The following is a 14,617-nucleotide window of genomic DNA, read 5'->3' as shown; positions in this document are numbered from 1 at the left end:
GTTGTAGAATCTTTCTTTTACATTTGAAGTGAGATGTTAATGTTGTACAGTGGTACCTCAGGTTAAGTACAGTGGTACCTCGGGTTACATACGCTTCAGGTTACATTATTTCTGGGTTAGCGGAGTGTGTAACCTGAAGCGTATGTAACCTGAAGCGTATGTAACCCAAGGTACCACTGTATACAGAATAAAGTTGCAGGGAGAGAGAGAAGGGTGGGGTGATAATGCTTGGTGTATATGTAGGGTTTTTAATCTCAGCTTCACTTAGGTAGGTTCTCTCTCTATTCATTATATTTCCTTGGTAGTGAGAGAGGTTGAGGGAGTTTTCTGATCCATGATAATGAGCATAATTTGTGGTCAGTGGAGCGCCTAGGGCAGGAACCATTAATGTTTTAGTTACATTATATTTTACAAAAAGAAAGAAAAGTGAAGATGTCAAGAATGAACTGGGGCTTTCTGCATGCAAAGCATTACCATTTAAGTGTGCCATGCATTGCAAAGTTTACTGTGTTAAACTGTGCTTGGGTTTTTCTTCGACATAAGCCAGCAGTGCTGGCCTGCTGACTGCTCCTGGCTCCTGGATCACTATAGATTGAGGAACCAGTTGGTGTGAACTATACATTTTATAAATCTAGTGTAGTGGCTTGAGTGTTGACCAGTGAACAAAGAGAATTCTCTGCTCAGCCATGAAACTCCTTGGGTAACCTTGGTCTAGTCATTCTCAGCCTGACCTGTTTATTGCCCTGGGTTCCTTGGAGGAAGAGTGGAATACAAACCAATACTTTGCAGAGTTCAGTCTTCTGAAAAGTAGGACTTGTGATTAAATCGGCCGCCTCTTGTTCTCAAGAGCCCTTCCACTGATTTTTCCAGAAAATGGCAATCAAATGGAAATAAGACCCATGTTCCGTATAACGTTTGCTCCCATAGTGGAGCGTTTGGCCATTTGGGCTCCCACTCTCTTCTTAAGTCATGATTAGCGGCACGGGAAAATGACTGTTCAGTCGCAGTTACTCCTTCCGTAGAGGAGTAAACAGTGGCATCAAATGAACTCCTAATCCAGGAAGATCCTCTCCTGACAGATTCCCTAAGTATGGTGATTAAAACATAGATTGTCAGCAAACATTTTTCTGCAGGATGTCAGCGGCTTGGTAAATATCTACCATCATGAAAATAACTATGTGCTTTAATTGGGGAACAAATTATATTTGCTGTAATTAATTGTCTCTTGCATCTTTAACATTTCACACACCGCTGGTTTTCAGATATCATGTTTCTTTGAGAAGAAATTTTGTGTGTGTGCTGTAGCTGTGCCATTTTTCTAATGGATCCATACAGCAGGATTATGTTATTGTTTCCTTAAAGACCCATGGGTAATAATTTGGGCTCTTTCTTGCCTATATTTTTTTTAACAAAATATTTTATAGCAATTTTCTCCAGTAGAGCAATGATGATGTTTTTACAATAATAGTGTTGCAGCTGGTTTTTCCTAGGTCTGTATTCTTTGGGAAAAAAGCAGTAGATTGTGAAACGAAACTTAATCTGTTAAATGGAAACATTAATGCACACTTGAATAATGAGAGTGTAGTTCTCAAGTGATTTGGGAATATTTCCAATAATGTTTACTTGTCACTGATTAGGATTTGTGTATGAGAGGGTGTTTTTTTTGTTTGTTTGCTTTTTATTAGTGATTTTTTTCATCAACTGTTGCTTCTTGAAACATGATTGTAGATTAATCTGGCCTATTCACAGAATAACATCTGAGCTTTTGAAAGGCTAATTTTAATACAGACATGTATTGGGGGATAGTGGAGCAGGAAAGAAGATGGAAACCCAAAAGCATATGGTCTGGGAGACTTGCTCCCTGCCTTGTAGGCCTTTTTCCACCTAGCCTGGGAGGGTGGGGCACGGACTGACTCCAGCTACAAAAGCTGTGGCTGCAAAACACACACTCAGGTTGGAGTGTTGTTTGAAGGTGTTGTCTTGGGGTCAGGGTTGTTGTTGTTGGGTTTTTGTATCTTTATTTTAGATCTTGATTTGATTTATATTGAAATCGTTCTGTTTGTGTATTTTTTTATGTTTCAGTCTTTATTTATAACCCCTTTCATTACGTTGTTATGTATTTTTCTTTTCATGTTGCAAGCTGCCGTGAGCATGGTTTGAACTGTGGAAGGGTGGCAAACAAATAAAATTATGTTTGTATGTATAAGTGAGCATGATCTAGCTCTGGATGATGGTTCCATGTTGATGGAATTGAGTTCCAGAATAATGCAGTCTAGAAAAGTCACCTGCCACCCTCAAGCTGCTGGGATAAATGCTACTGTACAAATCACATAGTTTTTGTTTTTTAATTTTTGGTAAAGCTGCTTCAGCACGTCTGTATTTTCATTCATAGGGGATTGCTATCAAGATCTATTTTGCAAGCCCAGAGTGCTTCACCTATCTTCACTCATGTTTATGCAGCGGTTGTAGCAATCATCAATTCAAAGTTTCCAAATATCGGAGAACTGATTCTCAAGAGGCTCATTTTAAATTTTCGCAAAGGATACAGAAGAAATGATAAGGTATGTATTATTACCACGCAGGTGATAGGGTAAGATTTATTGTGCTTCTCTCTTGCTTATAGCCTGAATACTGTTTTGGGGAAGTGTCATTGTGTTCACTGAGATTTATTTCTGCATTAGTGTATTTAGGATTTGAGTACAAATTATGTGGGTATCAGGAGAGCTGAAAGTCAAAAAATGTCTGAAAATTTTGAGGCCATGGGGAGAAAGCGGGTACTGGGAGTGGGGGAGAGAAATAAATTGGGGAAATGTGATATACGTAGTACTTATTTTCTTATTAATTCTAACTTTACTGCTTTAAGAACATAATATTTAATGGCTTGGATCGAAAGGTTTCTTGTGCTAACAGAAAGGCAGTAACACTTGCACAAAATAGACACTTGGGGGGTGCTTAGTGAGAGAGCCAGGATCTGTTATGGCGAGAGTAACTATGAACAGAGTTCTTTCCTGCATTCAACCCATTCAATATAACTTAGCACAATTTCCCTCCTCTTTTCTATATTTATTACATTTTAAATTATAAATTCCTTAAATTTAACATTCAGAGTAAGTCCAAATACGTTCAGTGTAGAGATGGAGTAGGAAGCCGTTGAACCCTAAGGTGCTGAATATTTATTGGAACTTGTTGGTTTGAAAAAGAAAGAATTTAAAATGGAAAAATAGTAAGCAGAACAGGGTTCTTATTACTATGGGCTTCGAAACAGCCCCTCCAATCAGCATTTTCCAGAAGTTATACAGAAAGTTCTGTAATTCCGTGAGGTAACAGTGGGGTGGCTATTGGTATCAAAAGCCACAATCCCTCTTTCAAACTGTTTTCACATCTCTTACAATAAGTCGTTTCTGTCTACAACAGGTTTGCATTTGAATTGTACGTATCTGCAATATACAGCATTTGTAACTTCCTCCTGCTGTAGATTATCTTACGTAGTTGTTCTAGAAAACATTTCGAGGGGGTAAATGACAGCTAAAAACAATATTTTAACCATGGCTTTCCCTTATATGCCCATCTAGTAAAAATGGTTTGTGAAAACACCCCCTACAAAATGAGACTGCAGTTGACTTCATCCTGATAGCCAGTCCCCCAAAAAAGCAGTTTTCTGAAATAGGGCTAGACTGAGTTAAAATGATCCCACCTTTACAATGTTATTGTGTGACTAGGGAAGTGCTCTGTGTAGCATCATTTCTACATCAAAAAATGATATTGGACTTGATCTCCTAAGTAATGAGAATCCAATAATGCCAGATCATCTAAAAGTTTCCTGAGCTCTCATCTGCAGCAAGATACATTATTTGCAGCTTCCGCAAAGCTTGTTGTCTGAGCTCACTGCATGGCAAATATCCTGAAACGACCTACTTCCATTTAATCTTTGTCACCTGTTCACTTGCAAAGTAATCCTATGTTTGGAGGAAGAAAAATAGTCATCAGATGCATGTTTCTGGCAAAAGTTGTAGCCTTCCTGGGGAAGAAGAGGGGCTGCTGGCACATCTCCTTTCTCACCTGCCCAAAATAATAGTAATAAGAATAATGCCAGCAAGAGAAAGCCCTTTAAATGATTTGTGCAAGTCACATAGAATCTCTGGGGCAGTTTGGGATTCAAAGCCATGCTAATAGACATATCACTTGCAGTAATACCTATGAAATGGACTTATCACTTGCAGAAATACGTAGCTTTGCATTTTGTTTTGCAGCAACTTTGCCTGACAGCTTCCAAGTTTGTGGCACATCTTATGAATCAGAATGTGGTAAGATGCTCTGTACTACTGATAATATATTTGCAGGGATTTTGGCTTTTAACGTTGCAAGGGTTTGTGATGGGATTTTGTCATCAAATATGTTTATGGCATTTGCATTCCTCCCCCATAGCGTAAGGCTATCTGGGCAGCTTTCAGTAAATAAATAAGAAAGCACTTTAAATAGAAAATAGAACTACAAAAGCAAAATATAAAAAATTAACAACCCCCAACTCATTCTACTATGGCTCTTGCTAAATATTACTTGCAAACTTTTGCTCTAGGGCAGACTTTCCCAGCTCACATCAGCCGTGGCCAGCATAACTAGTGGTCAGGGATTACAGGCCGCTTATGCATGTTCAATATGCGAGTGACTGCGTATTGCACCAAACCCAGAAGTGACCCGGAAACAACATGATGTCACTGAAAGGGCAGAACAGGGTGTTTGCAGACTTTTTAACTGGCTTTTCAATTATATGTTATTTCACCGACACGCACGTGCCTCAGAACATAACCCCCACATAAACATGGGGGGGGGATGCCTATATTATGTTATTCGTTAATTTATATGCCACCCAGTTGCTAAGATGGCTTCTGAGTGATTGCTCCACCATCATCTTGGTGAATGATGACGGTCATATTCCCAACAACACCTAGAAATTTTGGGTTTCTCTCTGTTTGGTTTTATGTTGTTTCTAATGCACATGTTATTTAATTATTGTTGTACATCGTTTTGAGTTACTTTTATAAAAAAGCAAGTGACCAATAAGTTTTAATAATTATATGAATAATAATGATGATGATGATGGGGCATCAGGTTGGACAAGGCTTACATAGAGAGCTATTTCAGGCACACCCATATACCAAGTGGGGATTGACTTTAAGCAGTAAGTTCTTTAGGCTAAACTGCTCTTGTAACTCACGTGAGCGGCAAAGTTGATTGGAGGGCTGCTCTTTAAGAAGCACATCCAAAGCTCCTTTTGGGACGTTGAACTTGTAGTGCCTTTCTCTGAAATGGTGCTGCGCTTGTTTTGTTGACTACATATGTCAGATACATGCAGTCTAGGAATTTATTTTGTAAAAACAAAAAAGTTATTTGTGTTGTTACCTTCTTCCTGCTAAGGCTCACGAGGTTTTATGCTTGGAAATGCTCACGTTGCTTCTGGAGAGACCGACAGATGACAGCATTGAAGTAGCAATTGGCTTCCTAAAGGAATGCGGCCTCAAATTGACGGAAGTGTCTCCTAGGGGTGTTAACGGTATGTATTTATTGCTGCTTTATTTCCTTCCTGACCATTAGTTTTGTAGGAATTAGATTCACCTCAGTTTTTTTCTCCCCCCAACCACAGCCATCTTTGACCGCCTTCGTCACGTCCTGCATGAATCTGAAACCGACAAGCGAGTTCAGTACATGATTGAAGTCATGTTTGCTGTGCGTAAAGACGGGTTCAAAGATCACCCGATAATTCCAGATGGACTGGATCTTGTGGAAGAAGAGGATCAGTTTACCCATATGCTGCCTTTGGAAGATGACTATAATCCAGAAGATGTTCTTAGTAAGTATGAGTAAGGAATGTTGGAATGAACTTTTCAGTCTGAATTCTTTCGTTTCGTTTCTTTAAAAATGGCCCTGCTATAATTTTGGTAACTTGTTTTTCTGTTTCTGTGAAGATGTGTTCAAGATGGATCCAGATTTTATGGAGAATGAAGAGAAGTACCAAACTCTGAAGAAAGGTATGTACGCCTAGCTAATTTGAGTTTGCACAGCTGTTCTAATGCAGGGATGGAGAGCTGTCAGCTGTTAGGCAGGGAGGCTGAGCAGCTTCAACAAAGCCTACGGCTCGCAAGGATACCCTCCCCGGAGCCCAGAGAGGATGTCCTCTTTGGGCTCTGGCGAGTCTCCTCACAAGCCACAAGGACTTTGCATCTCTCTTCCCCGCCTCTGGGTTCCTACATGTGCGGTCACCCGCAAGTGGGGAGTTGCTCCTTCCCACACCCCTCAGCGAACACTTACTATCATGTCCCAGCACTCCTGTCTTTTGTATCTAAAGTTCTAATTCCTGTGGTCTTCTGGGAAACCTGCTATGCAATCCTGTGCATGTCTGCTCAGTTGTAGGCTCCATTGAGTTCAGTGGGACTTACTCTCAGGCACCTGAGCAAGACTGCAATGTTTCTTGTTCCAATGTTGAAGCATCTTCTTCCAAATACACGAGTTTCTGATACGGACTAGCTCCTCTAACCAACCCAGCCTGGTATTGGTGTTCACTCAAACGTGTTTTTTCTGTTTTGTAGAAATTCTTGACGAAGGTGACAGTGACTCAGAAAGTGGTCAGGATGCTGCAAGCAGTGAAGAGGAGGAGGAAGAGGATGATGATAAGGAGGAGGAGGACGAAGAAGGTAAAGGTGCAATTTAAAGAAACAGTTTTATGCACTCCTCACTACTGTGGAAGTTAGTGTGACAAAACAGTAAACTGATTTTAGTTAATATTAAAATGTTGCTTCTATTTACTCCATTGCAACTTCATTGGCCATTATACAAATAGTGCATGTCCCATAGCCTCTGCCAGACACTATTTGTATTCTGGGATAGTAGCAATAGCAAGGCTGAATTTAGAGGACTGTATTCACAGTACATTATTTAGTTTCCCTTGCCCTTCTAAATGGCAACCCAGCCAGATGAGTGGGCTATAAATAATGAAATTATTATTACTACTATTATTTAATCAGGATATTTCCAATATTTTATCTTCGTGAAGTCTTTCAATCCAGTTGTTGTTTGCTTAAATTTGGACCTAGAAAGTCCAGTGGGAGGTATTTTTTTTAACTTAGCCAACAGATTCCTGTTCCATGTCACAATCTGCATTTTGAAAGTCCTCTCATCTTCGAAAGTGGTTTGCTATTTGATGTGAGGCACTGGTGTTTGAATAAGCCCAAACCCCAATGCTTCCCTGGGTATTCAAAGCTACTTCTGTGGGTTTCCAGCCTTTGACTTCCTTAAAATATCAGTGGTTGGGTTTTTTGTTTTTTACCATTTGTCTGTGTTGCCGTAATGAAATTATACACATTTTGTGGGTTTTTTGTCTTGAATTGTAGCGGGGTTTCCTGCCCCCCCCCCCCCCGTTTCCCTGTGCAGGTTAATTCTATGTATAATTTTTAACACTATTTCTACAAGGTGTTTTTATTTTCGTGTGTGTGTGTGTGTGTGTGTGTGTGTTTGTCTTTTTCCGTTCCTCCCAAGTGTGGATGTATTTCATGCCTCTTTGGGATTCCTCTGAGTCTCTTCCTGGTTTCCTTAAACGCTTTGTAAGCATGTTCTCAGTCTTTGTTACTCTGGAAATGTGAGACGCACCATATAGCATGTTAGCCAACAAGCTGATAAACTGAAATTGTTGCAAGCAGAGAGAGGCTGGGTTGAGTTTACAAACAAACTTTGAGACAGGTCTTTAGCATTTTCAGACTCTTCCTGAGTGCGCTGTCTCTTCAGTAGGACTGTTGGGAAAGGAAAATAAACTTTTGCTTTCAAATGAAAAGATGGCAATTACAGCACCCTGCCATTACTTGCATTGCTCGTATGGAAAATCTGAAATCCACCCCCATAAACAGTAGGGCATTAATTCATTTCAGAGCAGCTAGTTTAGGTATTGGTTCCTGCATGAACAGCCAGGTATACTGCTCTGTTTGTAGGCCTGAACCATGGAATTATTATCAGTACAGGAGAATTCTCTCTCTTTCTCTCTCCCTCTCCCCCCGCCCCCCGTCCTCCCAAACTGTCAAGGGTTTTAACCATTAATCTCAATATGAAACCAGATTTACATTCCTAAATCACAACTCCTTTTTGAAATTAATGAGGCAAGGCTCATTAAGGAGTATTAGGTTGGTTCCCATGCACGAGGACACTGATAGGTTTGATATGCCTTTGTTGTGCTGTGAGCAAGGCAGGGTGATACCTGGTTTTCAACATCATCAGCTGAACATTGTTATATACTGATGATATATCACGATGTCTGAAATAAGGATGTAACTACGTAGAGGCAAACGGGATAATGTTCTGGCAACTGCTACTGCTTAAGGGGTCTAAAACTGATAACTTACTTTATGGTACAGAGCGACAGGGGCAGAAGGAATCATGAGAGAAGCGATGACCGGCTTCACAGTTTTTCCCATCTTGCAATTTTTTTACATAGCACACACACACATCGTGATTCATGACATATTGCCGTGTCAAATATTACAAAACAGTTATCAAAATGTGGACTTCAAACCGGTTTTGGATGGCGTATCAGTACATTGCCCAGCTGTGGCTGTGAGGGGACACTAAGTCAGGTTGCCTATTGTGCTGGAATTTCATTGCTATCTTTTAACTTGAAATTAAATAAATACTGCCATTTATTGCTTCACAAATAGTTCATTTGCATTTGTATATTCAGTAGTATATTAGCAGTCCTTGAAGTAAACAACCATTCCTGATTTTTTAAAACCATGAAACCTATGTCTCTCTCTCTCTCTCTCTCTCTCTCTCTCCCCCCTGCTCTGAATCTTCAAGGGCAAAAAGTGACTATCCATGATAAAACGGAAATCAACTTGGTCTCCTTCCGACGAACCATTTACCTAGCAATTCAGTCAAGGTAAAATGCAACATAATTTTTGTTTGAAATGTGGCTCCCTTGCACTATGATTGCAAATACTTTTTGGAAGCTAACAAGTTTTAGATCAGAGCGGCCCAACTTTTCATACCAAGGGGCTGCAAAAGTCCTTTGAAATGGAACCCACGGGCTGCATGCAGCTTTGTCATGTCCGGGAATGGGGCGAGACCAAAATTTGACAGGCCCCCTCCCAGCCTTTGCGCTACCTTCCGAAAGCCCTGTAAGTGAGGCACTGGGATTTGTGAAGGAGACACGAGGCTCTGGCAGAGCTCTAGTGCTCTCCCACCTCCTTCCCAAGGCTGAGAAAGAGCTAACTAGGCTTTGGGAAGGAGGAGGGAGAACTCTAGAACCCTGTCAAAGCCCTTGGGCCACACATTAGACCACCCTGTTATAGATGCTCATGTGAGACAGAATTCTTAGAGCTAAATCTTCAGAATAACGTATTTCTCATTGCTATAGATGCTGCTATAATGAATCTCTAGGTGAAAACTGAGATGGTCTGGTTTAAATGGTATGGCTTTGTTCACACATAAAGCAGAACCATGGTTTAGCGCTATGCTGATGACCCCAGACAAGCCTGTTTAAACATCTCCTTCTCCCACCCAGCTGAGAAGAGAAACTTGTCAGAATTTAGTTTCCCTTTTTAAAGAAGTGTGACTTGGCTTGCAGTCAAACCCTGCTTTAGAACTAGCACTAGTCATTATCCAATTTCAGATCTTGGGATATGAAGCTGGCTTTTTAAAGTAGCCAGAGTTTGTTTCAAACCAGGCCTCCCTTGTTTGAACTTAATGCTCAGGATTCCTTTAAAAATGAAACTAACTCTGACAAAGTTCTCTTTCGAGTCTCATGGGATTTGGGGGTGAAGGCGTGGAGAGAGAAATATAAATGGGGTGCTTCGCTCAAGCCCTTTCAGGCTCCTCCACCTCGTACTAAACGATGATTTAGTGTTATGTCTGTCTGTCTTTCTGTCTGTGTGTAAGAGGGAGAGAAGGAACACTGAAGAGGTTTGCTTAGTGTAAGGAAACATTGTTAATTGACAGGTTGTTTATAGTGTCCCCCTTTCATCAAATATTAATACTTTCTGTGGGAGGACATTCTGAAACAACATTTTAAGATTTTTCAAAGAAGGACACCATGTTCTCATTTGTTTAATTGCTAGACTCTCTGCTTTCTGTTTAGCATGATGCTATAGCAACCGTGACTCACGAATGGGAGTCACCTTGTTTTTAAACTGTCTGAAAATTATTGATTTTGGACATAGTTCATATAAAAATGTTAAATGGCTAAAATATATTTTTTTCAATGCTAAAAAGATTAAAAGTCTGCTGTATTCTTTATACTTTTTTAAATAAAATAACAGATATTAATTTTTTTATGCTGTGGTGGACTTTCAGTTGCCATCTGTAACAGTACTGATCAATACAGTTTTCTTTTTAATGAACTTCTTGCAACTGTGCCCATGTTAGCATCCATTAGATCTAACGTCCATGGAGCAATGATGATTGTTGGGATTATGTCTGATGAGTGAAATGGAGGGAGATTTTGGATTCTCACACCCCAAAACACTGAAGGACAGCCGATTTAATTCTCAGCCTGGAAGACTAGCTAAACCCAGTATTGCTTGGGTATTTCAACAAAGTCTGTTTCAGGCACACAATATTTAGGCTTTCTAATGCAGAAAATACTGTTGTCAGCATAGAAATGTTTTAAGCTGCTGTGGTTCTGGAGACAAATTCCCCCCTCCCTTTTACAGTTTAGACTTTGAAGAATGTGCTCATAAATTGCTGAAGATGGATTTTCCTGAAAGCCAGACAGTAAGTCTTCCTGATTCCTTTTTGCTTTTCTTTCCCATTTCTGGAATAAGCATCTTTCCCCACCCCCCTCATTCAGATATTGATGTAACTAATCATATAGTATACGGGATAATGCATAGCAGATCAGCTAAAATGCAATTACAGTGGTACCTCTGGTTACGAACTTAATTCGTTCCGGAGGGCTGTTCTTAACCCTCTGAAACTGTTCTTAACCTGAAGCACCACTTTAGCTAATGGGGCCTGCCGCGCTGCCACCGCGCGATTTCTGTTCTCATCATGAAGCAAAGTTCTTAACCCAAGGTAATATTTCTGGGTAAGCGGAGTCTGTAACCTGAAGCGTATGTAACCTGAAGCGTATGTAACCCGAGGTACCACTATAAAGCCAGAGGATGATGGTGATGATTCTAGTATTTATAGTACAGTCGTACCTTGGTTTTCAAACAGCTTAGTTCTCGAATGTTTTGGCTCCCAAATGCCGCAAACCCAAAAGTTCCGGTTTGCAAACTGTTTTTTGAAGCTGAACGTCTGACGCGGCTTCCATGGCTCCTGCAGCCAATCAGAAGCTGTGCCTTGGTTTTCGAAAGCCGAACGGACTTCCAGAACGGATTCCATTTGAGAACCAAGGTACAAAAGTAAAGCAAATTTTGGTCGCTAACATTGTTGGTTTTCCTTCATACTCCTAACATCCCCTCAGATTGGAATAAATAAGTTTAAAAATGTTTGCTTTACTGAAATGCTGTTTTGTCATTGAATGAGAGACACAGTTCTGAGTGCAAAAGAAAATAGTCTGAGAAAGTTGTATTGTGTGTGTTGTTTGAATGGTCCTATGGAGGTTTTGCTTGCCTGGAAAGACAGAAAGGGAAGAAAACCAGAGTTGTGAAAGTTCCCCCTCTGGAACATGTGCATACTTTCTCTGTGGCCTCCTGGTGGGTCAGGGGATGCAAACATATACCGGAACATAAATTGAGCCTGTGGCCCATCTAGTCTAGCTTCCTGTTCTCACAATGGCCAACCAGATGCCTGTAGGAAGCCTGGAGATTTCATGGTGCTTTACAGACCGTCTCCACCCTCATCATGGGGGAAGAGAGGTGCCCGGTTCTTCCTTGGCCTTTTCCCCCTTTATGAACGAGTAGCCCATTTCATAGTTCTGCCACATGAGAGCAAAACCTCAGGCTGAAACTCGCCTATCATCTGGTACCAGCCTTGACGAAGGCACTGGAAGCACCTAGTTTCCATTTTCCTTGTTAACTGCAGTTTATTGTTTAAGAAGCAGAGACATCACCTTGCGAACAAAGGTCCATATAGTTAAAGCTATGGTTTCCCCGGTAGTGATTTATGGAAGAGAAAGCTGGACCATAAAGAAGGCTGATCGCCGAAGAATTGATGCTTTTGAATTATGGTGCTGGAGGAGACTCTTGAGAGTCCCATGGACTGCAAGAAGATCAAACCTATCCATTCTGAAGGAAATCAGCCCCGAGTGCTCACTGGAAGGACAGATCCTGAAGCTGAGGCTCCAGTACTTTGGCCACCTCATGAGAAGAGAAGACAACATGGAAAAGACCCTGATGCTGGGGAGGATTGAGGGCACAAGAAGAAGGGGACGACAGAGGAGATGGTTGGATAGTGTTCTCGAAGCTACAAACATGAGTTTGACCAAACTGCGGGAGGCAGTGGAAGACAGGAGTGCCTGGCATGCTCTGGTCCATGGGGTCACGAAGAGTCGGACACAACTAAACAACAACAACATTGTTGCACACCTGAAGTATAATTAACCATGATCTATTAGAACAAAGCAGGAGCATGCCGTTTCTTATCATCGTGACTTGTTAGTAAATTGTTACTTTAAATTATCCGCAGTTTGCCCATTTGGGCTGCAGCGATAAACCGCTGTTGGTGGAAAACGGAACGTGGATGCTTCCATTCTCTTTATGGCTTCGCTAGATGGGAGAAGGAGAGGGACCACACAAGTTCAAGTCTCATGCCTGCTCATTTACATAGCATTAAACCAAGACTTTATGCTGTGTCCAAATCAGGCTGGATTTTAGGACTGCACACTGCAAAATCTGTACCCTTTTCTATCCCCATGTCTTCCCACTTCCCACTTATTTTTGTAAGCAGCCTTCTAAGTTCATTTCTTATGGCATAACCATTACTCTCTTTTGCAGTAGAGCTTTCTGCCATTGAAAGAGCAACGTGCTTCTAGTTGATCGGGGACATGTTAGGCACTTCCTTGTAGTGGCTTCAGTACCGCCTCAAACATCTTGGAAAGTGGTGGAGGAGACTAGGAGTCATGTACAGTGGTGCCTCGCAAGACGAAAAGAATCCGTTCCGCGGGTCTTTTCGTCTTGTGGTTTTTTCGTCTTGCGAAGCAAGCCCATTGACGGAGTAGCGCTATTAGCGCTATTGACATTTTAAGGGCTAAAAACGGCTTTTTAAGGGTTGGGGGATTAGCGGTTTTGCTGCTAAAATGCTTTTAGCAGCTTAGCGATTCAGAAAAGGGGGTTTTGGAGCGGAACCCCCCCCCCCCGAAAATTTTCGTCAGTTTTCGTCTTGCGAAGCAAGCCCATAGGGAAATTCATCTTGCGAAGCGCCTCTGCAGACGGAAAACCCTTTTGTCTTGCGGGTTTTCCGTCTTGCGAGGCATTCGTCTTGCGGGGCACCACTGTATGGGAGTTTGCCTTATGTGAACTAGCTACAGAGAAATTAGATACTTGCCAAACTACGTGGCAAGCCTACACTGAACTCTATTTCATAACCTTGTAAATAAACAAAACCTATGAATGTCTCCCCCTAACAGTTGCATTCTGCCCCAATTCTGGTTTTATTTTAGCTTCCTTTTTTTTTTTTTTTTTTTTGTTTCGCTGTACTGATAGAACGTAAACTATTCAATACAACATTAATATTAAAAATGGAGTTTATTTTAAAGATGAGGGACTGTGATCACTCTTCCACAATTGAAAGGGCCATCTGTGCATTAGAGCTATCCTGGTAGCCCCAGGCCATGGCAGCACAGAGAAAACAGGTCTTTTAATCTAGAGTCAAGTCTGATCAATCCAACTTAAATCATTCCAGCCTTTTGTTTTGCAAATATACGTGACTAGGCATACTGTGATATAAGATTGTGCCATGATGATTCTGTCTGAGCTCTACCTTTATACCTTTTGCTTTTTTACATAAAATACTCTTACGCAACCGCGTCTCGTCACTGCTGACCCTACAAATTCAATAGATTAAAAATAGTTCCTTCTCAGTGAATTGCTAAAAATGTTAAGTCTGATTAGCAAGTGCAGGGAAGGGGGTGGCAGCATGGTTCTGTTTTGCACCAATTAGTCTTGAATGGAGAATCAGGTTGCTTTTAAGTAATATATATATATATATATATATATATATATATATATATATATATATACTGTAAGAAAATGGTCAGCAGAACTAAGCAGATGAGAGGGAGCCAACACGGTTGCCTGCAAACTTTGCCAAGGAACCAGATGCTGTTAGAAGATTGCCTTTGACAATTTTGTCTGCTTTCATCTGAGGAACACCCTTGATGCCTAGAGAGAGAGAGAGAAGCGATCTGGTGGTAAAAAGCCTTCGGGGTAAATAGAAGCAGGTGGTGGTGACTTTGGATTAAAACTTGAGAGGGAGAATTTAGAAATGGCGGAAGGTCTGCAGTCGTAAAACCCTCTGCATCTTCTGCCCTCGCTCTTCGGAATTTGCAACTTCGTTACCTGTTTCTGCGTCAGCTGCCTTGAGATGTGTTGATGTTCTGCAGAAAAAATGGCAACGATGAAAGAATCTTGTTGCACCTAAAGAAGTCAAGACATTTATATTACTTATAATTACCGTATTTTGCGCCCTATAGGACGCA

General features: G+C 41.0%; 1 protein-coding gene across 4 annotated transcripts in view; it reads left to right on the top strand.

The window, feature by feature from the left end:
- CWC22 (CWC22 spliceosome associated protein homolog) overlaps positions 1-14,617 on the top strand; it is a 45,109-nt gene that overhangs the window by 16,340 nt on the left and 14,152 nt on the right. For all 4 annotated transcript variants that reach the window (XM_083407491.1, XM_083407492.1, XM_083407494.1 and 1 more), the window contains 8 exons: positions 2,393-2,561; positions 4,251-4,304; positions 5,416-5,551; positions 5,642-5,848; positions 5,964-6,026; positions 6,585-6,689; positions 8,836-8,917; positions 10,689-10,749. In XM_083407491.1, the coding sequence (XP_083263617.1) occupies positions 2,393-2,561; positions 4,251-4,304; positions 5,416-5,551; positions 5,642-5,848; positions 5,964-6,026; positions 6,585-6,689; positions 8,836-8,917; positions 10,689-10,749 (877 nt within the window). The remainder of the gene's footprint in view (positions 1-2,392; positions 2,562-4,250; positions 4,305-5,415; positions 5,552-5,641; positions 5,849-5,963; positions 6,027-6,584; positions 6,690-8,835; positions 8,918-10,688; positions 10,750-14,617) is intronic.

Source organism: Podarcis tiliguerta (assembly GCF_965153285.1).
Source record: "Podarcis tiliguerta genome assembly, chromosome: 1".
NCBI classification, from domain to species: Eukaryota; Metazoa; Chordata; class Lepidosauria; order Squamata; family Lacertidae; genus Podarcis; species Podarcis tiliguerta.
The sequence above is the reverse complement of the archived record's forward strand: the minus strand, read 5'-3'. Positions and strand labels throughout refer to the sequence as shown.